The following is a 27809-nucleotide window of genomic DNA, read 5'->3' as shown; positions in this document are numbered from 1 at the left end:
TCCATCATCTCTGTTACTGCCATGTACTCTACCGGCGCCTTTGATCCAGAAGCTTTGTTCGACATGCGTGACAAACCGAGGCCGAACTTGAACCTACGAGTTTTTCCGCGGAACCCTAGATTTCCCTATGCCCGTCAGAACCCCAACCAAGACCATGCAGCACTACAAAAGAGCGCCCCTTGATCAGTTTGAGCCGTGTAGAATGGGGGAGAAGACACAAAGGGAGGATAGTCTCTAATGTCGGTAGGACGCCGCTGAGAGTAGAGAGAACCCTAACTCGAGGGGATTGATTCTTTTTTTCAGGGGATTGAGCGAGGGGATGGGCAAACACGCAGCGGCCCAGGCGCCCAGCCCATCTTCAACTCGGCACTTTCATTCTTAGGCTGCCACGCAGAGTCGCAGACCCGCTTCACCCGTTTCTTCCCATCTTTTTTCCCTCTCTTCCCCATTTCAAAACTTCCAGATCCACCTAGGGTTTGCGCCTCCTCCCTCCGCCCCCATCACACAAGCCGCATCGAGGGGGACGACGCCGACCTCGGACCGTCGGAAGCACCATGGAGAAGTACGAGAAGTTGGAGAAGGTCGGGGAGGGCACCTACGGCAAGGTGTACAAGGCGCAGGACAAGGCGACGGGCCAGGTGGTGGCGCTCAAGAAGACCCGCCTGGAGATGGACGACGAAGGGATCCCGCCCACCGCGCTCCGTGAGATCTCCCTCCTCCGCCTCCTCTCCAGCTCCCTCTACGTCGTCCGCCTCCTTGCCGTCGAGCAGGCCACCAAGGGCGGGGGCGCCGGCGGTGGAGGGAAGCCCGTCCTCTACCTCGTCTTCGAGTTCCTTGACACTGACCTCAAGAAGTTCGTCGACGCCTACCGCCGTGGACCCGCCCCTAAGCCGCTCCCAACGCAGGTCGTCAAGGTAGCGATTTTAATTCGTTTTGAGGCTGATTTGCTCTGCTCCACTTGGCTTTGCGCCGATGCTACGTCGGCTGAGTCTTGGGCGCTTCCTCTGAGTTTTGCATCGGAAACGTGCAGAACATTGATATGCAGTCAGAGCGAACTACACTGTAAATTTTAATTCGTAATTGACATGATTAATCTTGACAATAAATTGAAGAAATGAAAACATTGAACCATTTTAAATGCCGATGAAATGTGAAATCAGAACATCATATGGTAGTATGCGTTTGTAGTTGGTTTGAATTCGTCAATAATTATTCAAACTCTACTACTCTAGCCTACTTGCAGGAGACTAAATTAGGAACTAAGAAGTGCTATAATGGATGAAACTCAATGTCGACTGCTGCTGGCGTTCTGTATTTTGCATACACTCAAGTACAAATTAGGGGGCCCTCCAAATCTAGAGCATAACTTTGTTGGTAGCTTTGGAATCAATTCATCTTTATGTCATTATTTTGAGGATGCTATTGTTAATTTTCATTAGATAGCAGATGGCGGACTCCATTTTAATTTTGATAGGTCTGTTTCGGGCCAATAGATAACTTTCTTTACTTTCTTGTAGAGCTTTTTGTATCAGTTATGCAAAGGAATTGCACACTGCCATGGCCATGGTGTTCTTCATCGGTTAGACCTTTGTTTTCTGATTTATGTTGCTGTACTTATCGGCCCATACAATTGCAATTGTTGCTGATGTGATTTGTGATTGTTCCTCTTTGATATCATAGGGATTTAAAGCCCCAAAATCTCTTGGTTGACAAGGAGAAGATGATACTGAAAATTGCAGATCTTGGGTTAAGTAGAGCTTTTACTGTTCCTATGAAAAGCTACACCCATGAGGTACTGATTACTCGTCTATTCATCTGTAAAATTGGACAGTGAACACTAGTTCGACATAATTTATCAGCATGGTTTAGTATGTTCCTCAGTCCTATTCCCTGTTTTTTCTGTTGTAGATCGTGACGCTTTGGTATAGAGCTCCTGAAGTACTGCTTGGAGCAACACATTACTCAACCAGTGTTGATATTTGGTCCATCGGATGCATCTTTGGTATGGCAATATTCCTTAATTTTGGTCTATGTTATTGAATACTGCCTCTGGACTGGTTTACAAGCCCCTCTCGTACTTAAGCCTAACTTTGACCACCAATTTAGTGAGAAAATTATAAGTTACATGCATTAAAAATACACCATTGGATTCACATTTGAAAGAAGCTTTCATTGCATAATTTTTGTGGCATATAATTGTACTGAAACAGAAAGCACACCTGTACAATCACAGCAAAAATACACTAGGGAATTGATGGTCACTCCTGTCTATATGAAATAGTAGATGAGTGGTTTTGTGCTTTAGATCAGTGGAAATTGCATCTGCTCGAACGAAGGTATTACCATAGCAGCAATTCTAAAGCCTTCAACGTATGAAGTATTGCAGTTTAAGAGTCAACTACCAAGATCTTAAGCTCCAATTTCACATGGGCCTCATGCCTTTGAATTTCTGGCCGACTCCTTCAGTTTTTCCTTGCTCTCCTTAACTTACAAGATGACATATTTTCCACTTTTGATTGAATCCCCCTCCCCGCCCCCACCGTTTGATGTTTATACTCTTTATTATTCTGTACAGCCGAGATGGTCAGAAAACAGGCTCTTTTCCCTGGTGACTCTGAGTTACAGCAACTGCTTCACATTTTCAAGTATTTCTCTCTCTCTCTCTCTCTCTCTCTCTCTCTCTCTCTCTCTCCTGCTTCTCATTAGTACTGAGAATATGTATTTGTCAACTTATCATGATAAAACTACTTTTCTTAGTTGCAAGAATATCATGCTAGTATTTTCAGAACAATCTTATTTATTGTACTGTTCTGTTGAAAAACATGCCGGATTTTCCATGAGGTGATGCTTGCCACAATCTGGAAACATAGCAAAACTTGTCCCAATTTGAGATGGTGGACTTTATCAAACTGTTCTTTGTCAGACTCTGTCTGCTCCAATAACTGAGAACTTCTGATTCGAATTAGCACCAGTGCGACATACATTATGTCGTATTTTATTAGTTAATATTTCTTCTATCAATTTATATTGTACATGCATTCAACCATTAATTAAAAGTGCTCCTTATCAGGCTGTTGGGAACTCCTACCGAGGAGGATTGGCCTGGAGTAACTGCTCTGAGGGACTGGCACGAGTTTCCTCAGTGGAAAGCACAAAGATTGACGCGTGCAGTCCCTACACTGGAACCAGAAGGAATTGACCTGTTATCGGTACGCTAAAAAGCTTAAATGCTAGCCCTTCATTCTCTTCACTGGAAAATCATCTCCAACTCAACAAATTCAAGTTATGGGGATATGCTTAACCATCCATTCTCTGTCATTTGTCTGCTATCTTATGATGTTAATTCTGCTGAACATTATTTTGATGCACTTGAGTTGAGTTTTCCATTCATATGCCAAGGCTGCATCAAGTATGTCTAGCTATATGGGCTTACATTTCCATGTCTCGTTCCTTGCAGAAAATGCTCCAGTTCGACCCGGCGAACAGGATCTCAGCCAAAGCTGCGCTAGAGCATCCCTATTTCAACAGCCTCGACAAGTCTCAGTTCTAGCTGTTCTAGCTACCGTGTGATTTTTCTCAACTTGGTGTGTGTGCTCTGCTCGCCAACTTGTTCCGCCATGAGATCGATGCTGAAAACGCACGAAACCATGTTTCATCTACCTACAATCAGCAACGGCGTGTTGCTGGTAGTTGGCTCCCATGAGCGCCCGTCTCCTAGACCTCCAGCACTTGATTTGCCTTGAGAATTATTGACTGAAGATACTTGTTCAGATCATGTAGGAGTTTTATTTGCTCTGTACGGAATTGTTTGATGAGATGGGTTTGCGGACAATAGACATTTGTGTAGCATAATAAGGTAGTACTGGTATTTGTTAAGAAAATGTTGCTTCATGACAAGTGAAGTTATTTGGAGCTGCGAAGTGGTGAGAGGCGTGTGTCCGTGGAAGGAGCTAATAGTTAGCATTTGATGTGGACATTTAACATAAAGCATGATTCTGGCGGGGACATATGGCCAGCCAAGGCGCGGGAACTGTAATGAGCATATCCAAAAATACAAGCCATTTCTATGAGCTGGCCGGTTTAGCAAAAGTCATGCTAAAATTACACACCACTTTGCCAAATTGTCATGCTAAAAAGGACTATGAACTTTCGTCTGCCTTGTTTGAGGTATAGGGTTGGATGCCAGCTCCCGACCAAATGTTTGTGGACGCCCCTGGACATATCTGTGGACATTTGGGGGCTGGTTTGGTGAACCGCAGAAGTCCTAAGGGCAACTCCAACACACGAATGCATTTTGTCTGTTTAGATCTTCGCTGAAAGAAATCACAGACCAACGCACGGATACAAATTCATTTTTGTGTCCATGTGGATGCAAATCTGTCTTAAATTTGGGCCGGGTTTGCATCCACACGAACAAGAGATGCTCGGTGTCTGCCCTATAGTCCTTTCAAATATGGGGGGGGGGGGGGGGGGGGGGTCTCCCTCTCTCCTCTCTCTGCCCCCAGCCGCCTGATAGTGCCCAACCCTAGCCATTGTTGCCGCCGGCCATGCCTCGGAAGTGGACGCCCCGAGCGCACTACCACGAGCCCGGCTCCTCCTCAGGTCGCCGCTGCGTGGCGACCTTGACCATGACGCCACCTGTGGCCGCTGCGCGTCGGGAGGAGTCTACGTCGACGTCGAGCAGTGCCAGCGGCACTAGGATCGGGCCATCTTCGTGTTGTGGCTCGACGTCCACTTGCCCAACGGGGGGTATCTCAACCCGAAGAGGGTCTCGGTGCCGGCCGTCCCCGCCTCCAGTCGCGCGCGCGAGCTCCTCATCCTCGACCCGACATACGACGTCGACTAGCCGAACTGGGACACCTGGTTAGTGGACGAGCATGATGCGCGCCGCCGGTCCTTCTTCGCCACCGCGTCAAGTGCTCCTAGTCCACCAGTGGCAGTTGAGGGGGAGACAGGTGAGGCATCCGACGAGGCCCACAAGAAGGCCGACGAGGATGTCTGAGCTCGAAGAGTTCGCCAAGTGGCCGAGCCTGGCATCGATCCTGGCCCGGAGCAGCCGGAGCACGCGTTGGAGTTGGATTTGCTCCCAAGATAAGAATGCAAATGTCTGGATGATAATCAAAAGACCCAAAGAAATGCTTGAGATTTGAAGAAATTTCAAGCAGGCAACCTATGAAGGTTTTTTTTCGTTCCTGTTAACCAATTCTGTTTGCGCGGTAACCAATTCAGACGCAACGGCACCACGCTGTGCGGTGCTGTCCACGTACGTACGGTACCGTCCATCGTCAACAGCTCGTCAAAGTTCCCTCCCCGGACTTGCCTAGGCCATCGCATCCTCATCCTCGCATGGGCATGGGGTCCCCTAAATCGAAATCGAGCTCCCCCATGGCGTCCTCCAAGCCCCCCACGCCGTCCTCCGCGAGCAACCACCAGGCGCGCCGCCGCCGCCGCCGGTGCCTCCTCGCCACGGCGGCCGTCCTGCTCGCCCTGGCCGTCGTCCTCGCCGTGCTCTTCCTCACCGTCCTCCGCGTCCGCGACCCCACCATCCGCCTCGTGTCCACCCAGTTCGTGGGCGCCGCCCCGCGCTTCGCGCTCCTCCCGACCCCGTCCCTCCGCCTCAACCTCACGCTCCTCGTCACGGTGTCCGTCCACAACCCCAACCCGGCCTCCTTCACCTACGCCGGCGGGGGCCACACCAACCTATCGTACCGCGGCGCCCACGTCGGGGACGCCCAGATCGACCCGGGCGCCGTTCCGAGCCGCGGGGACGCGGAGGTCCGGGTCGCGCTCACGCTGGAGACGGACCGGTTCGTCGCCGCCGGGGACGTGAGGCAGCTGGCCGAGGACGTGGAGAGCCGGGCGATGCCGCTAGACGCCGCCACCACCGTCCCCGGCACGGTGCTGCTGTTCGGCTTGTTCAGGCGCAGCGCCGTGGCATACTCCGAGTGCAGGCTCGTGTTCGCCGTCATGGAGATGCGCGTCCAGAGCCACGAGTGCAACAGCAGCACCAAGCTCTGACCCGATGATCGCGGAATTCCGATGATCGCCGGATCTCGCCGGAGAAGATTGGGTGCGAGGCATGGCCGTGAAGGAGGCGCCACGTGCAGCCACGCTAGCGCACAGGGGAGTTTGGTGTGCCCCTGTGCGGTTACACGTTCGATACAATGGAGGATTGAATTTTAAACAGCGGATTCCCGCAAAATCGATGCGTGTGTTCTACACGTTCGTGCGAGATTGGGGATTTGTATCTGATCGAGAGAAGTGCATATTTCAACCCTGAACTTTTGCCTTAGTCTAACTTACAACCCCGAACTCTAATACCGTCTAAATTACAACCCCCAGCTCTCAAAACCGGCCAGGATTCAACCCTTCCCTCTCTGTTGACCGGTTTTGACCTGGTTGACCAGTTTTGACCAGTCAACAGGTCCAGTCAGCATGCCACGTCAGCAAAAAATGCAAAATTTCCAAGGAAACAATCTGTAAAATCGAAGAAAATCCAGGAAAACAAATAAGAAATCCAATTTCCGAAAAACAGGGAAAATAAAAAAGAATTTCCAAAAAAATCCAGAAAAACCCCAAAAACTCAAATTCCCAAAAAATATATTTCCGGAAAAAACAAAAATACAAAAAAATCATTTTTTTTCCTAGCTTTTTTCACGAACAATTTTTTTGGAATTTTGCTTTCTCATATTTTTTCCCTGGTGTTACATATTTTTATTTACCTTTTCTTGAAATTTTGAAAAAAAACTGACGTGGCATGCTGATTGGACCCGTTGACTAGTCAAAACTGGTCACCCCAGGTCAAAACCGGTCAACATGGAGAGGAGGGTTGAATCCTGATCGGTTTTGAGACCTGGGGGTTGTAATTCAGACGGTATTGAAGTTCGGGGTTGTAAATTAGACTAGGGCAAGAGTTTGAGGTTGAAATATGCACTTCTCTCTATCTGATTTGACGATAAGCTATGACTTGAACATAATAGTGTAGTTTTTCTTCTTTTTGTTAGGAAATCACCGAGGGGAGAATTCTCCCACGTGAATATATATACTGCTCAAAAGCTGCCAAAGACCATAGTTATCCCATGATTTTGGTTGATCCAGTTTATAAGAAAAACCGACTCAAAAACCTAAACAAGCTGGTCTTATTTATGAGGAAAACCGGATAAAAAACAATACAAATAGCAAGGGAAAAGAATATTAAAAAATAACACTCAGGACAAGGCACGCTTAGCTAGCAGACATAATGACACACGTAGATGTGGAGTGTCGTCGAGGGATACTAGACTTTGCAAGCAGCCTAACGCACCGCATTGGCGTATGTGCCGAGCTCCATGACACAACTCAAAAGCACCCACAATCAACAAGTACAATTGAACACGAACCTCTACTTGGTGCTCCGCCATAGAAATTCGGAACGATTAGCAAGTTCGAGGAGGCATCTTCCGCCGTCAATGGGCAAAGATAAACCGAGATATCACCAAGAGCGCGAAGCTTGCCGCAACACAACGACAGCCACGAGAGGGTCTTGAGCATGCACAACAACATCGGCGAGGCACCTTCACAAGGGAAAACAGACGGCCGTCCTACGTCGCCAAAGGCACGCCACCAAACCCTGAAGAACACCACCGAACAATCACCATCGACCCCAATGCCACGGCCATCAAACCCACAACAAACATGCACCACACCAATCAACAGAGCCAACCCCCAGACAATGCCTTCAAGAAAGGGTGCGACGCGGGATGTGTCACCATTGTCTGTTCCGAGCACACCTAGAGCAGGATTTTCCCTCGAAGTCTGGTTGAGAATGAAGCCACCATGACAGTGATGCTTCCAAAAAAGTTAGCAGTACCCACACGCGGCGCCACCATCGGCTCCGGACGGAGTAGGACTTTCGCCTAAGAGAGCACAAAAAAAAGACACCGGTAGATAAGGCTTTTTTTTAAGGATACATCAGTAGATAAGTTAAATGCATGCATGCAACCATGCAGCACCACAAAGCAGAAAAGGTGCACGGGAGCCTAAACCCTAAACTCTAAACCATAGCAGGAAAAAAAGCAAAACTCTAAACCATAGCAGGAAAAAAAGCAAAACTCTAAACCATAGCAGGAAAAAAAGCAAAACATTATTATGTCAGAAGTGGGGTTTGAACCCACGCCCTCGTAAGAGGACCAGAACTTGAGTCTGGCGCCTTAGACCACTCGGCCATCCTGACGTTGCTGTTGTTTCACAAACAATAATCTATTTATTAGTAAAGCTATTACCTGGCTCGTTGATTCAGTGAGCATTGCAGTTTTCTGATGTAGACTCACATCACAATCACCTTCCAACCATCATTCCAAAAATAGAAAAGAAAAAATTGAATTTCCAGCCATCCTTCATCCTCAAAGGCATGATCGGCCTGACTGCTTCCTGAAAATTTGCCCGTGGGAATCAACAAGTAGAGCTTCCTGAAAATCAACGGTGAGCCGTCCAGAAATACTTGTCGGAGAAATAGATGTATCTAGGCTTATTTTAGTTCTACATACATCTATTTTTATCCATTTCTACGACAAGTAATTCTGGACGGAGGGAGTATTTTTTAAGAACATGACTAGTGGGCAATGACACTATCTCTTTCAAGCATGCACAGAGTATGGACCACATCTGCAAGGAATCAACAAGACTATTAGCAAGAGAAAATTATTTTACATGCGTAGAACATACGAGACCGACTTCAATCTTCAGGGAACGCAGTTACGCAGATAAGCATACTTTGTTCTTACAATGCGCCTCAACTCACTAAATCTTCAGCGGCAGAAAGTACCAACCAACGAAAGCATGCCTCGCCGATCACAAACACGTGGCGGCGTCATTGTTTTCATCAACAGGCGCGGCACATTCTCGCCACAGATGTCAGTGAGAGATCATGGAAGCTTTGTGACGACGAGTGGCATGCCGAACCCGGGCTCGATGGTGAGCCGGAACAGCGGCGCGTGCCGGTACCCCGGCGACGGCGAGAAGGCGAACTTGCTCAGCAGGCGAACGAGCACCACCTTGAGCTCCACCATCGCCAGGTTCTGCCCCGCGCAAATCCTGGGCCCGTGCCCGAACGGCAGGTACATGTGCGACGGCTCGCACGCCGCCGCGGCACCGTTCGTGAACCGGTCCGGACGGAACTCGCCGGCGTCCTGGCCCCAGACATCCTTGTCGAGGTGCAGCATCGCGACGGCGGTCTGGACGATGGTTCCCCGCGGGATGTTGAGGGCGCCAAGCTTGAAGTCCGTCAGCGCCTCACGCACGATCAACGACGCCGGAGGGTACAGCCGGAGAGTCTCCTGGATCACCATGGTGATCTAGAAAGAGAATGCAATGGTTATGCCGACGGCGAGCCAGTTTCTTCAACGCTGATTGATGCATAACGGGAGGGATGCTTTCTCACTGTTTTCAGTCGCCGGAGGACATCGACGTCGAGCTTTGTGCATCCACGGCACACCTCTAGAGCCTCGGCGCGGGCACGGTCCTGCCATGACGGGTGCGTGGTCAGTAACATCAGGCACCAGGTGGTGGTTACAGCTGCAGTCTCGTGCCCAGCAAAGTAGATGTTCTTGCAGTTGTCGACGATGTAGTCCTCGGCGCTGCCACCGTAGCTGGCCGGGCAATGCCGAGAGCTGTTGACAATCGAGCGCAGAAAGCTGTTATGTTTAGTCTCTATGCAATCGTTGTCGTCGTCGTTGTTTCTGCTGCTGCTTCCGCGGCTGTGTTCCTTTGCGACATCGAGGATGAGTAGCCGAACTTCTTGCTCCAGCTTTTGTATCTCTCGGTTGGCCTTGGTTGGCAAACACTTCCTGTAATCAACACAACAAATTATGAAATAAGTTTCATCTTTTAATTACACCTAGTTGTGAGTTGTGACATCCTTTATCCCATTTTATTATTTTCGCCGAACTGCAAAGCCAGATCCCCTTGTTAGGAAGACATGGCAGCTGACTGACAAATAACTGGGAACTAGCAAGATGCCCGTGCATTGCACGGAACATCAAGATGCATTTATTTTTTACAAAACACCTGTTGTGATTGACCCATGAGGGAGTAATCTCATGTGTAAAAACTAATGATATCTTGAGAAAGAGGAGAGATAAGGTGAGGAGGAGTGGTGCGTGGTGGTGATTGGTGGTCGGACTGAGCGGAGGCATGGGGATGGACGACGCTGGCAGCGGCCATCATGCCAGATTGTTCGAGAGGCTTTTTTTTTTAATTGCTCAACAATGAGGTTGTGGAAGATAAGGATGAACGAGGAAAGACCTTATTTGCAAATGTGAAGAGAGGTGCGAGTATCTTTTTGCAAAATTATCATAGTTTGCTTTCTATCCGTCAGATATAGATCAGACGATCTATATTGCAAGATGACAGGCACACCATCATCACCAACTCGGGTTTTTATAAGAGTAGAGAAATAGTAGTAGTTGGAGATATATACCAAATTAGGGAAAAAGATCCATCCGATTCAGTCAAATTCTATGAAATCGAGTCAGCTTTGCTGAACAGGTGCTGCTAGCTGTACAACTGCACCATACTGCTCCTGTTCCATATCGGAGTACACCCCCAGCGAATTCGAACCTGAGTTGTCTGCCTAGTCAACTGTCTTGTCAATTAAATAGGGTAATAGATTAAGAGCCGTCACAAAGGTCACAACTAAGGAGTAAAATGTGGCAAAATTTTGTAAATAAGTTGTCACAGTTCACAAGATCGCAACTAGCGGATAACTCCGGAATTTACTCTTAATTTTATGACAAGACTGGACTAAACTTTGCACTATGGCAAAACATTCTCTAAATTTGAACAACCAGACTATTTTGAAAAAAAAAACATTACGATATTTACATCACAATTTCAGCAGTTCCTGTCTAATGAACGAGAATGAACCTTATTTACCCAAATCCGTTTAAAGACTTCTGAACGGACATTCATGCACAAATAGTCAAATATGCAGGTGAAGAATCACATTTCATCTATTTTTCTTTACTTTTTCTCATTATGTTAGATATTGTATACTCACCACACTGCAGATAATCCAACCAGTGTATCTTGCTGAGAAATCGCCTTCTGAAGCTGCCTGAGCTTGTAGAATATTTCTTCCCCTGTTGTGAAATCGCTGCCAAAGCATGCCCTGGCGATTACGTCCGCTGAAAAATTCCGCAAATAACCATCCACATCTATCTCTCTACTCCCTCCTGCATCATCAAGCATGCTCTCCCATGCTTCTAGCAGTGGGACAGAAGCCTCCCCTATTAGTTCTATCATGACCTGCAAACATTATTCTTGTAATTATAATGATTTTTTGCAAAAAATTAACTATAATGCTTGATCATGTTCTTAGTATTTCAACTCATATTTAAGCATTATCTTAAGCAGTTCACAGCACCTTAATCTTCTCCATGAAGAACTCTGGTGCAATGACCTTCCTTTGGTAGGCCCATATATCGCCATTTGATACCAAGATGCCTTCGCCAAAGAGCGGTTTGCGAGATTTCTGTATATAAATAGGCTTCCCGAGCTCAGATGATGTACAGTGGCTCATGTCCTTGACCATGCCGGGGTCAGATACAAACAGAATCTCCACAGCTCCTGTTGAGTAGTGGAATACCGAGCCTATTCCAATCTCACAATCCAATAGCATTGCCATGAGAAGAATGAACCAATATAAGGAATACAGCATGTATAAGTATTATAAATACCATTGACATAAACCAAATAGTTATATATTAAATATATGTTAGTAGCTCATTATATTTGGCAAGTATTTTTCTACAATATACTTCCGACTAGACCAAATTTCTTAGTGTATAGATTAGCTAGAAACACATGGTCTTATGCATTAAAATGAAACAGCATATAAATAAAAAAAATCCAGCATTTTTAAGCAACAAGCCAACTACTGGTCACGCATTTTGTTAAGGCGTAGTTGAACAGCATTTTGATAGGACAAAACAAAAGATCTATAAAAAGCCACTTAGCTCTCATAGGATGCCAGATTCCATGGGAAGTATTATATCACTAACCAAAATACTACGGAGTATTACTGTACAAACAAGTTTAGGGTGAACAAAATATTGTTATATGATCAGAGTTCCAATGTTCAAGAGTAAATTCCAACATCAAGAGAAAGCTTCTAGCTTTCTACGACCTGAGTTGTTCCTGACTTTTGAGAGACCATCCTACAAACCCAGCTAAGGTTGATAAGGATGTTGTTTGCCACTGAACTATGAGTGACACTGCACAGTGCAGAACATGTAACTCAGTATAATGTAGCTTTATCTTTTGGACGATACGGTTGCTAGGGTGGATGCCTTACATTAATGAAATTTACGAAGCATAAAGAACAACAGAGAACAGAGGCCATATACAAGATAGTGTTGTAGGCTTTGTGTTGTGGCGCTCTCATGCTGAATATTAGAAAGATTGATTGGTCACCCCAACAAACTGTAAAATATGAACTTTGTGATCTTATAGTCTCATATCACAAGAATAAAAACATCCATGAGCCATCTAATCAATATCATACTAGAGGTGAATTCTAAGCAAAGAACATGTGTTACAGTTAAAAAAAAGACCAAACAAAAGGGTGTGGTTTTACTGCAGAGAAAATTCATGCATGGATTGAACTTTTGACTACATACCATATGTTTCCCTCCAGATAAGGAAGTGAGGGAAGAGGGTGGATATGTAGTTACTGGTGTCTTGCTTCTGCGCAGAAACGGCCTCTTGCCGAATTCTCTTCATCTCCTGGGTGTTGCCATAGAACAAAGTAGGCCTGGGACCCCTTACACCCTGCTTCCTCAGCTTCTTTCTTAGCCTCTCTGGCCTCATCCATAGTATGTCCCAGATGTATAACAGAGGTAACCCAAGAAGTATGGGAAGAAGCAGAGCTAGCAGATGAAGTTTCTCCATGAGACAGACAGAGTAGGAGAGAGAGGGGAGACTTCTTGTCAAATATATACGATAAGTGGCTACCTTGTTCATGTCCAACTACTACATAGTGCATTATGCAATCCAGTAGATTCTCATCGGTTTTGGGACTCGAGGATACGAATGCTATTTTGTCTTGTTCAGTTTTTGATTCTTTATTATCTTGCTTTCAGGTCTTGGCATCTACTGACAGTATTCAGCCCAGTTGACTTTTTAGTAATATACATGTGTCGTGTATGTTGATTGATAGGTTCTCCGTTAGCGACGCAAAGCATAATTTTAAACAAAGGAGAAAAATTTGTACCTGGTCACCAAATGATAAGAAGAAAAAAAAACATTATTACTTACAACAATGGACTCTTGAAGGCTGAGTTATCAGATGGAAAAAGCCTCAAGGCAAGAACAAAAGAAAGCACGGTTAGAAATTTGAGAGTTCATTGATTGATGCAGCTCAGCCTCTGTTGAACTGTGTAAAGTAGTGAGGAAAATAGGTGACCGAATCTGGTAACAACTCACGTTCTGTTCTGTTCCACAGATCAAACCTTGTATCAACCTTTTTACAGAGAAAAATACCGGCAGCAATCACGTTCTGTTCCACAGTTCAAACCTTGCTGCAGGTCGAAATGAGACTCTTCCCAGCTGCACATCATACTTTTGTATCAACATTTTTAAGAACCATACGCTATGATGATTTAGAGAAGCATAGGTAAGTTGTTCAACACCATAGTTACCAAAACCGATGTTCTAAACCAGCCGTCGTGGGAGGACCAACATCTGCTTCATGGCGATGCGTAGCTAAGTTGACCAAAGCTCCTGGCTGTGGGAATGTGCCCTCAGTGGATTCAACACTCGCGGCCCTGGATCTCGGCCTTCCTTCGCCGTCTTCTTCTGTCCTGGTAATCACCTCCCTGCGAATAGATCAAATGCTGCGAGAATCACTGATAATGAGAGATCAATCGGCTACGAGGTTTACCCGGATGAGATGGCGGGAGCAACTAAGAACGGCGATGTCGATGAGGAATGGGAATCGCAGATGAAGCGGAGGACCGCGACCAAAAAAAAAACGCAACGACGGACGGAGTTTTTTTTAGGGCGGACGGAGTGAGAGGTAGCAGTAGAATGGTTTTTTTTTTTGAGAAATAGTTTTTTTTTTTGAGAAATAGTAGAATGGGGTTTGGGGGGCTTGGAGAAGCAGCGTAGCGAGAGTGGGCCTGCTCGAGAAATCTCAGCCCATTGCCATTGAGATGGCTCGGCTCGGCCCGGCCCGGCAGGGCCCACCTTCGTGCCTCTCTCTCGCGCGCGGTCGCGCCTGCTGCGCTGCTGCCACTCCTGCGGCTGCGCCTCCCCCCCACCGCCGCCCACCAGCCGTCGGGCGAGGGGGCCCCGCGCGGCTCGCCTGCCGTCTCGCCTCCGGGCACGACCGTGCCACCATGGTGGTGGTAATCTTCTCTTCTCACTTCTCCCCCCCTTGGGCACTCGCAGCCCAGGTTAATTTGTATGGTCACGTTTCCTGACTGCGAAAACGGCTAGGTCTTGTCGCTGGAATTCGCCATGGCACTCTTAATTCAAAATCGATCTCATCTACTAGTAAATGGATTAGCACCGTCACAATGTAGCTATAACTTTTTTCTCAAATGGGCGTCATTTTGTGTCAATGTAGCTATCCTTTTTCTTTTTTGAGAAGTGTCACCGTAGCTATCAGAGGGCGAATGATGAGTCCACAATAAGAACGGGAAATTCGATGTGTTGATGGCCTTATGTTATGTATGACATGTCAAATTATGTTGTCTAAGCTGCGTGTTGTCCATATGAACTCCCAACTCCAACAACATTACTGAATGAACGAATTAGGCTAACCATAATGTTGTCTTTGCACACCGAGTATAGTTCATTTTTTGGGGGACTTTCATTCAGAGTTAGGCGTGACTTTGGCAATAAAAGAGCGTTTAATTAGTTAAATAGGTATTATTCGCCATAGAAGAGTGTTTAATTGGTAAAATAGGTGAATTTCGCCTTAGAAAGAGTGTTTGACGTTTCATTGGCTGAATTGAGTTAGGTCCAGTCAATAATATTTTATCTACTACTCCCTCTAAAAAGTCTTATATTAGTTTACAGAGTTAGTACTTGTCTACTTCTAACCCTTAACAGCAAAACAAAAGAGACCACCCGGGTACAGATACATGTGTTCATATGAGTGTGACTATCTTCAGTGATTTTCGGGTGAGTGTATCTGCAAATTGACAACCAAGTGATAAAGAAGTACTGTAGGATCTTTCTTTTCTTAATCTTTTCGTTAATTGATGAATTCTCCATGGTATTTTTTTTTCTTTCTCTACTAGACGTAGTGTCCCAGTAATGATGTGTGCACGCTTGGGGTGATAACGTTACAGTGTAGGATGACCAGTGGTTATTGATTTTGTTGTACCGTTTGCAGGCCCTTTTCTGAAGCATGTGACCGGTGGCGGTGCAGTGGGTTCGGCATAGTATTATTGCAGATGATTGCCAATGCGCAGAATGATGAGATCATAGCTCCTGTGCTTGATGAACTGCTACTACTTGAGAATACTACTGCCAATAAAGGGGGGTTGTGCGATTCAGCAGTGATTTGAACCCCTCTAATCGGTCCCAGTGTCCATGTGTATGCAAGCGTTTCTGGCTGCCTGATGGAGGAAGTTACCGGAAGATAGATAAACTCATGCGCCATATTGTTATGCATGAGCAGGAGTTCTGAGATATCTAGCATGTTTCAAATCTAGACAGATAGACATTGACCTGTAAATTCTACCAGAACAAGGCAACATTTGATGGCACAAGCTTGATGCCTTGATCACGCTCATTTTCTCTGCAGGAAGGACGATGGCACTATATATGCTCTTGGAGAAAGTGGAGATCGGCCATTGATAGGTCTAAGATTTCATGTGCAGGCATAAAGAAAGAGCTGAATTGTACTGCGACATCAGAACATATGGCACTAGTTAATTACGGGGGCACGCGCTGCGATGCCTGAACATATTGTACTTTAACATCAGACCATAGATGGGAGAGGAAACACCTGGGGAAGGGCAGCATAGAGGAGTATATCAAAAGTAGAGCAGCAGACGCACTTGCTGCTGTACTTGGAGGGCATATACAATACGCCGTGGCACGAGGGGAGCATCAGTGCAGCTAGCTTGATCTCTCCTTTTAAGGGCTTCCTTTCTTCCAGGCCACCATCACCACACCAGCATGTGAAAAGGCTATTATTGCCCTGAATTTGCAGATACCCAAACATGTATTGTCAGGTCAGTTCCTCCCCCTCCCTATGTTAAACCTGCACTATGTTGATGGTGTAAGATGTTGCTAGTCGTAATGCTAAGTGCATCGGTGTGTCCAATATTCTGGTGGCGACTAACATGCTTGCAGTGATCTCATTTTCTTTTTAAGAAAATTAGAACAAGATATGTGCAGCGGTTGATTAGAAGAAACATAATAACCACATTGTTACTCTTGTATAAATTTCAAACAAAAACTTAGGCATTAGTAATAACTGGTGAGTATTGATTATTTAGGTAACTTTCTGCCAACGGGACACACCTAGATATGCAATTAGGAGAATATAAAATGATGGTGGAGATCACAAAGCCGGGAGGCATGACAAGTTCCAAGTATCTTTGTGCTTGCTTTGTTGGGGGGTAATTTAAGGTTCTGTGTTGACCTTAATGGAAAGCCTATGACCCTAGCTATGCATATTTTCTACACACCGTAGCCTGTGTATTCTAAAGAGCTAGGTAAGGCGCACGATGATGGCCTAATTGAGCCCTAAGACAACCCTTGCAATATGCTGGTGAGAAACTCTGATTTAATTAACAGCCCATGCATGCATGATTAGCAAAGCCTCTGAATTGATCATCAAAGCCAGCACAAGAAAAAGGCTCTGCCACTAGAACAGCGATCTTAGCTGAATGTTTGGAAAATAAAATTCACGAGTGGGGAAGTAGTACCAGAATCTGGATTATTGTTGACGGTCTGTTCATATTCCTGATGAAGCTGATGAGAGATGAGGGAGCTCCCTTCAGTCCAAGCATGGAGGAGGAAAGAGAGAACAATCTCCCGCTGCATTCGCTCATTCGCACAGTACATATTGTAACATACTGGTATGCCCTGGACTAGTCTCATATCTACTGTGTGCTCGAGTGAATGAGTCGGCAGCTCGTTCAATCCCCGCTACCTCCCATGAGTGGACTGAAGTGAGCTCCCTCAAACTAATACATCATCATCCTCATCATCATCATCATCATCCTCATCCTGCTGCTGCTACTCCTGCATTTTTCCAACAAAAAACTAGCTAATGGCTCAACAACTAATACAACAAATAAGTAATTTGTACCCCCTCTGTAAATTAGTATAAGACCTTTTAGATCAGATGGAGAACTGCAAGTAATATTGATGGTGCTATATATATAACTGCATCTACACAGAGTATTCGAGAGGGAAAGACTGCATCTAAAGAGAGATATAGCCGTCCGTACGGGTAGACAGAAGATTTTTTCCCCAGGAAAAATCGCATTATACCATTAGATAGGCTTAGAACGTTAACAACATGGTTATGCATGTACTGATGAAATCAGGTGCCTTTTTTTACATCAGCTGGTTAACAGTCTTGCATGGCCACTGTTTAATAGAAAATAATTAAGGAAATAAGATATCTATCTACGCAAGCTAGCTACAAAGAATTAACTTGGTGTCCTTGATAAACATGCACCAGAATTGGAAATCTTGAAGGAAAATGGGTTTCCCCAAGAAATAACAGAACAACCGGCTAATAAATGACTTCAAACAAAGGGCACAACCAAGTTAAGATTCTGTTTGTGGAGGAATGAATTAGAATAAGCTATATGTGAATACATGAAAATTAGACTAAATAGATCTAATTGACAAACATCAGCTAGCCTAATTTCTCCTCGGCAGGAACCAGTTGGCTTAAGTTGCCAGATAATAAAATCCACTAAAGATAATAGATTGTAGCATGAAGCTACCTTAATTCGTCCGCTCAAAGAAATTGTGCACTACTAATTTCCACAGGAGATGGTATTCAAAACAGATGTAGGTCTTGCAGAAAGTGTACCAGGGTATGTTGATCATGATCTGAACATTTCAATCAAAGATTCTAAAGGAGAGGTCACTGGGAAAACACCGCGCCGCAAGTCAATCAGTACTCAGCTCTTAATCTTGCAGAAGAACTCCAATTAAAGTCGAAAACCCTAATCTCATGTTCAGAACTTCAGATCGACACAAAAGCATGGCGAAAAGCACAAGAGAGAAAGAAACAACAATAGGCTTATATACTGAGATTGATGCAAGATCGATCCAAGCAATACAAACACATCCCATGAACCTATCATCAAATCACTATGGACAGTAAAGGTAGATGGAGACAGACAAACACATGTGGGCTATACACGCATGCCCATATCGCATGCAATTCCCATGCTCTCCTATCTAGAAGGGAGCAAAACAAAGCTTCAGATCAGGAATGAGCCTACCACTTGCATCAGTAAATCAAGAAAATAACACCAAGCTAATCCCACTCTTTTGCTTTCGTAAGCCCCGCAGAAGTCTAAAAGCACATACTTGAGATCTAGGACATGATGAAGAACATGACCGATCAATATGCGACATATTTAGCAGTGAGTTGTGGTGTTCAGAAAAGCTAGATCTAGCCAGACCGACATGCGGTAGATATAGGAGCCAGGGAAGAGACCAGGGGTGATGAGATAGAGGTGAAGAAGGAGGTATATATTGGGAGAAGAATGGGTCTGGTTTGTTGTTTTGCATCTTGCAAGAGGGCATCTGCAGGAAGAGATGCTCAGTGGAAGTAGGTGGTGTCTGGTGTTTACCTGTGTGGTGTGGTGCTCTATAAATTAGTCCTTTGTTGTGCCTAATTTGCTAATTGCAGCAGGTTGACCACTTCATTTCCTCTAGCTAAAACACTTGTCATTCTTTTGGGATTTTGAGAATAATAATGCACTAATGATATATGAGTTAAGTGCGCGGTTGATACAGTTTAATATGGCACCGACAGGCAGCTCCCAAGTTTAATATAGATATTGCTGACCAGAGCATTTCATGCCTGCCTTAGGCTCCATCTCGCACTGTGGTGTATCATGATAATTTTTTGACAAAGGGCGTTCTTTATTGACTCGTGATGTCGCATCAAGTGGACACAAACACAATGAGTACATACTCGACCTTTGCACGACTAAGGATGCACATGGCAAACAAGAAAAAGGATGGAAAAAAAAGGACCGATAAGGTTCTGGGCTGCAACAGAGGATCAAAGTGCTACCACCGCTGTTGACAATACCTGCACGACGACAAGGTTCCCCAACAACAATGCCTTTCAGCAAGGAGACGGTGCATGAACGACGTCGCTTGAACCAATCACATAGGCCAGATCGTGGGTTTTCACCTAGAAGAGAAAGATCGAGTAAGCTCCATGTCGTGCCTTCAACAAGAGAGTGTAAACTGCCACTGCAATACTAGAAGAACTAAGACATAGGGTTTTGACCTCGAAACTTGCGACCTGGTACTCGAAGAGCACTACCATAGACGAAGTGCCCTGGGTTGCCGCCACCAACTTGCAAGAGAAGAAGTCATGTTAATTGTAATGTCTTGATCAGCAATGGAAACGCAGATCAGAGTGAACTCCACATGTCGGGCATTTGCTGAGACGCCAGATCTGCCAACGCAGACAACATTGAGCATGCTAGTACCTGCGCCTATGTGTGGCACACCCCGACCATCACCAAAACACAATGGATATCCATTGGAGACTACCTGTCGTGTGGCGCGTGGCGGGAGGCATGGGGTAGCATGGCGTGTGAAGCCCGATGGCCAAGTTGCACGCTCCACCGCCTTCGGCTCAATTGGGCACTCCACCGCCTATACCCATGTCGATGGATGACAAGTTGAAGGAGTCCGGAGCCAAACAAGCTAAAGAACATGCACTCTCCCGTCACACCGGCTGGGAACCAAGACGGGGAGCCAGACATGACCTGATCAAGCCGGCCGAGATCCACCCGGCCAACGCCCAAACGTGACACATTGCGAGTCACCGTCGAAACACCCACCAACAGTGGCGTGCCTCCCAAGCGGATGAGAGTTGCACTTAGCCACTGCCCTTGTTGGAGACCACTGGATCGTAACCATGCCGCCTGCCTTGCCGCCGCCGCAGTTGCCGAACATGGGGAGGCCAGATCTGGCCGCCCTCAAATCCACACACTGTAACACAACCACGCCTCCACCGACCTACAAGCCAGCAAGGTTGCGACCGCAGCGCGCACCCCAGAGCCAGCCAACTCTGTGCCCACTACTGTCGAAGCACTACCTGTGCCGCCAATGCGCCACCGAAGACCCGCGAGGGTGCCATGCTTCCAAATCTCCATAGGGCCGAGCGCCACGCCGCAAGAGAAAGCCCCGCCGCTGCCATCACCGCATGGCCTTTGCCTGAAGGTGACTACTGGCGGCGGCAAGGGGGAAGGCGCATGTGAGGGGGGCAGTGGTGGCGCAATTAGGGTCCCCACCCATGTCACCTAGGGCTAGACGACACACGGCCTCAGGATGGGTGGTTTCGTCTCGAAAAACCCAGAGGCTTTCTCACTTATCCCGCCATATTACGATAATCTCGTTTGTCTAACTAATTTTGCGTATTTTACCTTTTGACTAATCAACTTTTACATGTGTTTGTGACCATTTTGCCACGGTATTTAGTAAGATAAGTTTAGAACAAACACACTTCAGCAACCGCAACCCCAGCGTTGGCCTTTTTGGCTTTTTGGCACGGGGATCACCACTAGGTCAGAAATAAAAGTACCACCTCCGTCTAGGTTTATTAGTCTCCGTCGTATTTAGGGTCAAAGTTTGACCACATATTTAACTAGCAAAATGTTAATGCATGTCACCAAAAATTATATTGTTATATTTGTATTTGAATGTAGTTTTCAATGATATTATTTTTACCACATGTAATTTATATTTTATTAGTTAAAATTATGATCAAAATATGAATTAAAATATGAGAGGGACTAGTAAACCAGGACGGAGGTGGTATCTTACATTCTTAAAAAGTTGGTCACAATTCTCTCAACATGTAAAGTGTCCACCTCAATATCCCTACTAAGGCCATGCATTTAAGTCGTCTCTCCCACTAAGCCATACAAAATCTGTCATAAACGAACGTCCCCACTAAGGCCATGCATGCATTTAAGTCTTCTCTCCCACTAAGTCATGCAAAATCTGCCACATAAGTGAACTTATAAATTAGAATTATTTTTGCATTAGTTTGTGCATGTAACGCTGCCAAATCATACATGCATGTTAGTCATCACATTTTTTGTTTGAAATGATATTTTTAACAGTAATTCAAAGGTTTATACTCTATTTTTAGCGACTTTTTTTATTGATTTTCAAGCTTATATTTTTTTCATTAGATTTAGTTATTTTGTAGCAACTATTTACGCATTTTTTTGACAAAGTTACTGTAGCAACGCGCGGGGTATCATCTAGTTTCACAAGAAATGGCAGACTCCATCAAATCAACACCTCAGTTTTTGGATATCATCCTATTTTCCTCCTGTGGGAAATTGCTTTGGGTTTAGGGATGGTGTGCCCTCCTTTGTAATCTGAGATAATACTCCAAATACTCTCGCAAAGTTCATCTGTGAAGTAAACAAACATGCAAAATCATTTTCAAAATCATCCTTGCGACCGAGATAAGAAAAAATAAGAGTCAATCGTGAACAGTGCACCCTGTTTTAAAAGATTAAATCTCAATGTCCACGGTCTAAGATACTAACCTTCTATGGGAATTATGACGGAAACTAGAACATGGGAATGGTATGGCAAGAGCCAAGAAATGTCAAGAAGGAAATACTTGGGGAATAGTATCTGCTCTCAGGTTAAGGCCAGGTTCGCTGACTCATCTTGATGGGGAGATCTCAAAGTAACAAGCATCTACCTGAACAGAACAGTAGAAAAGTACATGTTTGTTATGGTATCACACTTAGTTTTTGCCATGATTGCAAGTTATCTTAATGAACCACTGAAGTTACTTCCTTTCATCTTTAAACATTTTCAGTGAGTAGATGCTGTTTTCAGGCGAAAATATAGAATGCACTTCCTCCGTTCACAAATATAAGATGTTTTGGATTTCAATATGGGCTACATACGGACTGAGATGAGTGAACAAACACAGTAAAACGTGTTTATACTAGCAAGATGCCCGTGCGTAAGGATGAACGAGGGAAGTCCTTATCTGCAAGTGTGGAGAGGTGCGGGTATCTTTTTACAAAATTGCCATAGTTTGCTTTCGATCCGTCAGATATAGATCGGACGGTCTATATTACACGATAGCAGGCACACCATTATCACCAACTCGGTCTTTTATAAGAGTAGAGATACATCCAGTTCACAAAAAAGTTGAAACATCTTATATTTGTGAGCGGAGGGAATAGCATTCTCAAGTTTCTTGTCTTCTATTATGAAGAACATTAAAGTTGGGTGTGCTTTGTGCTGATGCCCCGACAGACTATTTTATCTTGGTGACTTGCTGCTCGTTGTATATGGACATGTTGGTTGAAAGCCTATTTCGAGAAGAACTTTAAAGTTGGAGAGAATGGAGATGGATTCAGCTGACCCATCAGGCGGATCAAGTGTCTTGGCTTTTGGAAAATCTGGAAAGTTTTCTGTTAGGTCTATGTGGAAGTATATTCACAGGCAGGGTTTCAGACCATACTGTACACACATTTACAAAGCAGCAAAAAAATCCAGTGAAGATGTTCTCACTTTTTCGTGCAAATGAAGATTAAAAACTACAGCTAGTGAATAAGAAGCTGAGACGGTGCAAAGTAAAGATTCGTTTCATCTATTCGGTATACGATCTTATGAGTTTCACTTCGTAGCGATGTTCAAGATTTTTCTGATGATTGTCAGCATGCATTTCCCCCCTGGATTACTAAACCCACAGAAGATAATTCTCTTCACAAGAAACCATTGCAGCAAGAACTGCATTTTGAATGAACTCAGTCACAGTTGTTGTGTTCCTTACATAGGGTTGTCTGTTCACATTTTATGTCTGAACCCGTCTAAGAGAATGGACAGCAGCAAAGATGAAAGGAGAGAGAAACAACACTCAGATGCTACACGTCTAAATAATCACTGGAAGCAAATCAAAGTACCCTAAAACAATGGCAAGATAGATACCCTACAGGTTGGCGTGCGAATAGAAAAAACTTAAATGGAACAAATACAGAAGCAAACACCCCCTATGGGACCACCCGCTCTCTAGTTGTCGACGACAAGCTTCCGCCGCTTGTAGCTGACCATCACCTCGCCCTTGATGCCGACGACCATCGCATTCCAGTCGTTCTCTGGGAACGGTGAGACCAGCTCAAACTCAAAGTTCCTCAGGAGGTGTGTCCATATCGCCTTGATCTGCAGGTACGCGAAGGGCTCACCCAGGCACCCGTGCCTGCCACCCCCAAAGGAGATGTACGAGAAGGCACCCGCAACCTTGTCCTCCTCCCTCCCAGCTGCAAACCGGTCAGGGTCATACGAGTCCGGGTTCTTGAAGATATGGGGGAGCCTGTTAGCGAAAGCAGGAGATGTTGCGACGATGTGGCCCTTGGGGATATCAAACTCTTTGCCTTCCCTCGTGGTCACGCTGAAGTCAGAGTGTGATTGGCGAAGCAGCATGATCAGCGGCGGGTGGAGCCGGAGCGCCTCCTTGATGCACCGGTAGAGGACATCCATCTCTGCCAATATGTCGTGATCGATCTTGTCACCATGCCTCTTCATGACCTCCTTCTGCTCCTCAACAGCCTCTGCAAAGTACTGCTGGAACTTAAGCAGGTAGGCCCCAGTCCAGGTTGAGGTGATCGAGCTAGTGTGCTGTCCAGCAAACAGGGCTGCAATAAGTAGCCCAGTCACCTCACTTTCTGTGGTCTGGCGGCCATTCTTGTACTTGGAATCAATGAAGCACTGCAGCATGTCTTCCTCGGACTGTCCAGAGGCCTTGCGGGACTTGATGATCGTGGCAAAGATCTCCGCCAAACGTGTCCGTGCCTGGTCACGGCGACGGTGTGCAGGGATTGGGAGGTAGGGAAAGATGACACTGATTGGCTGCATCCCATTGTCAAGATCATGGAAGAGAGCAGAAACATCATCAAACAATTTTTCTCGCACTTCCCTTCCCAACAAGCATCGGCTAGCAGTCAGTATGATGAGGTGCTCCAGTTCATACTTCAGATCCACAGTGCCGCTTTCTCCCCACTTTGAGAAGTACTCCTGCAGGTGGGTTGGATTTGCAAATGATATTAATCACCCAAAAAAATGACCAGAACAAACGAACCTATACAACAACAAAAATAATTGAATAGCACATATGACTTATCTTGACAAACAAACTAAATGCTAGCATGGAAGAATAGCAAATGTTAAATCAAATGTGGAGCAACTGATTGACAAGATGATCCATGTTATTTGTGCAAACTCTTTGTTTACTATTAGCATGACAATGATTTCTATAGAAAAAATATCATACTGGTCATATAGCAGCATAGGCTGTACAGAAAATGTAGCAAACCTTGTCATTGTAAATAAGGGTGACAATCAGTATTATGAAACTAGTTGCAAGGGAGGTGAGGTTCTGCAGATGTCCCGCCGCATTATGTGTATAGGAGTACAATAGTTAACCATGATGTTCATGTTAATGCTTACATCTACATAACCTTGTTCTGTTTCAGCACCGAGTTCATAGGGAGTCCTTAAATGCAGGTCTGAGTGAAGCTTTATAAAAGGTTCTGACCAAAAGTGCACACTTACATACAACTTTGCGGGACAAGCTACACGATTGTTTGTTGTGCAGGATGCCAAAATTGGACCAAACATAGCATGCCACGTTGATAAACTGCGACGATAAATGCTAGTACTTACAGAAATAAATAAATGATTTCCACTGCATGATTCTAGTATCATACTAGTAAATAGCATCAAGTTATCACCTTTCAGACACAAAAATGCTTGCAAAACAAGCAACTAGGTACTGAAATAACAAGCTTAAGTTATGATAATCCAGTGCAAATATTGCATTAGAGAACCTGCCGAAAGCATTAACTTCTCTTACTCACCACGGTTCGCTACAAGTGAATTACGTACCAAATATTCCCTTTGATCCAGAAATCCAGATATATCAAACCTATGCATGCAAGACATTATTCTAAGTTCTAATTATACATACGCGAAATGCATATTTGCATTCAAGCGAATACTAGCAATCGAGCGGACCACTGGAATCATCTAAATCCCCACTGATATTTTATCTTCGATTAACATAAGCATCGGCAAATTAGGCACATCAAACATCCTACATCTTCCTTTGCTAGGGCATTCCATAGTAAGGAATAGGATGCAAGGTGCCATAAGAGGTCCGGTGTTCCCCTCTGACTATGATACACTCGTTCAAACCCAAGAAGAAGCATCTCACTTGAGAATTACCAGCAACCACAACAGGGGCGGAGCTACAGGCTGTCCAGGGTGGGCCGGGAATTTTGTACAGGCCTATATATCTATGGATATGGAGATGGGCCAGTATAGCTCAGTAACACTCTGAACCAGCGTCCCCAATTCCCCTAAAAAAATATACGCACCACGCACACGCAGCCATGCACTGGAGACCCCGACGCCCAGCCGCCCCGTAACCACCTCCGCCTACCTCGCCGGCTCGCTACCCTGGCTGGTCGCCGGCCAACCAGCCTCCCAAGAGGCTCCTCCGCTCCTGCCTCTTCGTCGCGCCCGCAGCCTGCCCAGCGCTCGGCACCAGCAGCGCCACCACCCCCGGCCGCGACCCTGCACTGCCCCGGACGCTTGGCTCCCCTGCAAGCCGGTGGCAGCCGCCTATTCCACACTCCGGCACTCGGATCGGCCTGATTTGAGGTACAATTACCCAATTTTTTATTTAACCATTTAGGGTTCGCTATTTGTTGTGTCGTGCACTGTCCAGTACTCCTATAGTACATGAGCATGAACAAGCACACACATAATTTAGAATTTTAGCATTCTGTTCAATTGTATCAATATGATTGATGTGAAGTAATTTTTATTGCTGAATTTATTGAAGAATAAAGAGGACTGGATATATTTCAAAACTTTTTCACAGACATGCTATGAAGAATTGAAGATGATTGATAGTCTTTTGGATGATTGCCTAGTCGCATACATTGAGCTGGATATTTTTTGAGGTAACATAGTCTTCTTCCTTTTTTGACATGAACATAGTCTTTTTAACTTCTCTAGGTAGAAGACTATGTAGGCCTTGGATGAGTGATAGTCTTTCTAAGTTAATAGAACCGGACAGTCTTTTTAACTTAAAAAGGCTATCCGACTATGAAGAACTATGATGTACTATGTAGGCTACTTTTATGAAAAATGAGACTTGAATGAGAATTTTAATGTGTTTTGCACGATCATATTGATCTATTTCTATGTGGTATTTTCAATTAGAGCATCTCCAAAGCGGATCCTCAAACCACCCATATCCGTCCAGACCGCGCCGTTCAAACGTGTTTTGCCATCCAACGCGGTCACGTATCCGTCCACTCGGAGATGACCTTAGTTCCAATGCTCACATGCCATATTTGATTTGAAAAAAAAAAAGACGGACCACCCTGGTGTCAAATGCTAGCTCCGCCACTGAACCACAACAGCATCACTGAGAATTCCAAAACAGGGGAAGGAAGGAAGAGAATAAAGCTCACCTCGGCCTCGGCAACCATCTGGTCGACGTAGCTGCGGAGCTTGTTGGCCCTGAGCGCCTCGGTGAAGAACCTGAACTGCTCCTGCCTGACCTGGTAGTCGACGTCGAAGACGACCCCGGGGCCGAAGGTGGGGACGTTGAAGCGGTAGACCTCCTGCTGGCTCATGTCGGACTCGTTGCTCTTGAAGAAGTGCGCCGAGACGTCGGGGCCGATGAGGAAGGTGATCCGGCGGGTGAGGATGGGGACGGTGAAGACGGGGCCGAGGCGGGCGTACTCGGCCCGGATGAGCGGGATGGGGCCCCGCAGGAAGCGCAGGAGCCCGCCCACGACGGGCGCCCCCGGGATCGTCGGCGGCGCCCGCTTGCCGCGGCCGCCGGAGCCGAGGAGGACCCTGAGGAAGGCGACGGTGGCGAGCAGCAGCGCGGCGCCGGCGAGGAGCCACTGGGGCTGGGCGTCCGAGAGGAGATCCATCGCCGTGGCCTGGTCCGGAGCAACCGGCGATGTTCACGTGGGTTAGATCACAGAAATGGATAGTAAGAGGGTGGGAGGAGCTTCGGTTGTATCGAAGACAAGACGCGCTGGGTACGCACCTCGTCCGACGCACGATTGGGGGGCGGCCGGGCGGCCGGCGAGACGGGGTGGAGGGAGGATGTAGATCTGGGAGAGTGGAGTGGCGGAGAGGGGTTTATATAAGTGGGAGGGAGCAAAGATTCCTCCGGGGAGGGGAGGGGAGGGGATCGGGACGGGATGGGGTTTACCGGGGGCGGAGCGGAGCGGAAACAGGAGGGGAGGAGTGGTGGTGGAGGAGGATGAAGGATGCACGCACAGTCTGCATCCCGGGCCCCACATGGCTGTCTCTTGTGCGTGTCTGCTAGCTTTGCTCCGCTGTTTCTAGTCACCCAGGGGGGCCAGGTGGACCAACTGATGTGTTGGGGGGAACCGGACGCTTCTACTACTTGTGTCCACTGTCGCCTTTTCCTAGCAGTAGCACTAGCCGTCACCCAAGGTTTCCCTCCTCTCTCTTGTCCGGCAGCCTCGTCGGCAGCCAGAAGGGTGGAGACCCACCCCATAGGT

The 27809-nt window shown here is 46.1% G+C and overlaps 4 protein-coding genes, 2 long non-coding RNA genes and 1 other non-coding gene across 13 annotated transcripts; 3 read left to right on the top strand and 4 right to left on the bottom strand.

Annotated features, from left to right (window-relative positions):
- The first annotated feature begins 352 nt into the window (after window positions 1-352).
- On the top strand, window positions 353-3920 carry LOC123096513 (cyclin-dependent kinase B1-1). The gene is made up of 7 exons (XM_044518258.1): window positions 353-914; window positions 1518-1579; window positions 1681-1792; window positions 1909-2002; window positions 2576-2645; window positions 3071-3209; window positions 3458-3920. Exons 1-7 carry the CDS (start codon window positions 555-557, stop codon window positions 3548-3550), a joined length of 930 nt encoding a protein of 309 aa, XP_044374193.1. The 5' UTR covers window positions 353-554; the 3' UTR covers window positions 3551-3920.
- A 1415-nt stretch (window positions 3921-5335) lies between these two features.
- On the top strand, window positions 5336-6254 carry LOC123096514 (uncharacterized). Its single transcript, XM_044518259.1, has one exon. It carries the CDS (start codon window positions 5347-5349, stop codon window positions 6016-6018), a length of 672 nt encoding a protein of 223 aa, XP_044374194.1. The 5' UTR covers window positions 5336-5346; the 3' UTR covers window positions 6019-6254.
- Window positions 6255-8128: 1874 nt separating this feature from the next.
- On the bottom strand, window positions 8129-8212 carry TRNAL-CAA (transfer RNA leucine (anticodon CAA)). Its single transcript has one exon. It is a non-coding gene; the product is annotated as a tRNA-Leu (tRNA).
- Window positions 8213-8719: 507 nt separating this feature from the next.
- Window positions 8720-14031, bottom strand: LOC123096509 (cytochrome P450 714C3). Of its 7 annotated transcripts, none has more exons than XM_044518253.1 (7): window positions 13919-14031; window positions 13677-13853; window positions 12657-13584; window positions 11402-11628; window positions 11036-11283; window positions 9419-9824; window positions 8720-9332 (listed from the first exon to the last, which is right to left on the bottom strand). In XM_044518253.1, exons 3-7 carry the CDS (start codon window positions 12997-12999, stop codon window positions 8904-8906), a joined length of 1653 nt encoding a protein of 550 aa, XP_044374188.1. In that variant the 5' UTR covers window positions 13000-13584; window positions 13677-13853; window positions 13919-14031; the 3' UTR covers window positions 8720-8903. The 7 variants fall into 7 exon arrangements, with proteins under 7 accessions (XP_044374188.1, XP_044374190.1, XP_044374191.1 ...); XM_044518255.1 differs by having other exon boundaries at window positions 13677-13838; window positions 13919-14009; XM_044518256.1 differs by having other exon boundaries at window positions 12657-12905; window positions 12991-13584; window positions 13677-13991.
- Window positions 14032-14111: 80 nt separating this feature from the next.
- On the top strand, window positions 14112-15773 carry LOC123096511 (uncharacterized). The gene is made up of 2 exons (XR_006446646.1): window positions 14112-14384; window positions 15380-15773. It is a non-coding gene; the product is annotated as an uncharacterized lncRNA (long non-coding RNA).
- A 136-nt stretch (window positions 15774-15909) lies between these two features.
- Window positions 15910-18826, bottom strand: LOC123096512 (uncharacterized). The gene is made up of 2 exons (XR_006446647.1): window positions 16926-18826; window positions 15910-16255 (listed from the first exon to the last, which is right to left on the bottom strand). It is a non-coding gene; the product is annotated as an uncharacterized lncRNA (long non-coding RNA).
- A 4134-nt stretch (window positions 18827-22960) lies between these two features.
- LOC123096508 (obtusifoliol 14-alpha demethylase-like) lies at window positions 22961-27511 on the bottom strand. Its single transcript, XM_044518249.1, has 3 exons — window positions 27326-27511; window positions 26736-27215; window positions 22961-24267 (listed from the first exon to the last, which is right to left on the bottom strand). Exons 2-3 carry the CDS (start codon window positions 27204-27206, stop codon window positions 23266-23268), a joined length of 1473 nt encoding a protein of 490 aa, XP_044374184.1. The 5' UTR covers window positions 27207-27215; window positions 27326-27511; the 3' UTR covers window positions 22961-23265.
- Window positions 27512-27809: the final 298 nt, after the last annotated feature.

The sequence above is a fragment of the Triticum aestivum genome, chromosome 4D (genome assembly GCF_018294505.1).
Source record: "Triticum aestivum cultivar Chinese Spring chromosome 4D, IWGSC CS RefSeq v2.1, whole genome shotgun sequence".
NCBI lineage: Eukaryota > Viridiplantae > Streptophyta > Magnoliopsida > Poales > Poaceae > Triticum > Triticum aestivum.
This window is presented reverse-complemented; position numbering and strand designations above follow the sequence as displayed.

What these genes read in the sequence shown, in the direction of transcription:
- LOC123096508 (XM_044518249.1), bottom strand. Translation starts at nt 27,206, where the DNA reads ATGGATCTCCTCTCGGACGCCCAGCCCCAGTGGCTCCTCGCCGGCGCC. An exon ending in AGATGGTTGCCGAGGCCGAG is followed by an intron (nt 24,268 to 26,735) that starts GTGAGCTTTATT and finishes ACCCACCTGCAG; the next exon opens with GAGTACTTCTCAAAGTGGGG.
- LOC123096514 (XM_044518259.1), top strand. Translation starts at nt 5,347, where the DNA reads ATGGGCATGGGGTCCCCTAAATCGAAATCGAGCTCCCCCATGGCGTCC.
- LOC123096513 (XM_044518258.1), top strand. Translation starts at nt 555, where the DNA reads ATGGAGAAGTACGAGAAGTTGGAGAAGGTCGGGGAGGGCACCTACGGC. An exon ending in TGAAAAGCTACACCCATGAG is followed by an intron (nt 1,793 to 1,908) that starts GTACTGATTACT and finishes TTTCTGTTGTAG; the next exon opens with ATCGTGACGCTTTGGTATAG. An exon ending in AAGGAATTGACCTGTTATCG is followed by an intron (nt 3,210 to 3,457) that starts GTACGCTAAAAA and finishes CGTTCCTTGCAG; the next exon opens with AAAATGCTCCAGTTCGACCC.
- LOC123096509 (XM_044518253.1), bottom strand. Translation starts at nt 12,999, where the DNA reads ATGAACAAGGTAGCCACTTATCGTATATATTTGACAAGAAGTCTCCCC. An exon ending in TATCTGGAGGGAAACATATG is followed by an intron (nt 11,629 to 12,656) that starts GTATGTAGTCAA and finishes AGATTGGAATAG; the next exon opens with GCTCGGTATTCCACTACTCA. An exon ending in TCTTCATGGAGAAGATTAAG is followed by an intron (nt 11,284 to 11,401) that starts GTGCTGTGAACT and finishes TAATGTTTGCAG; the next exon opens with GTCATGATAGAACTAATAGG.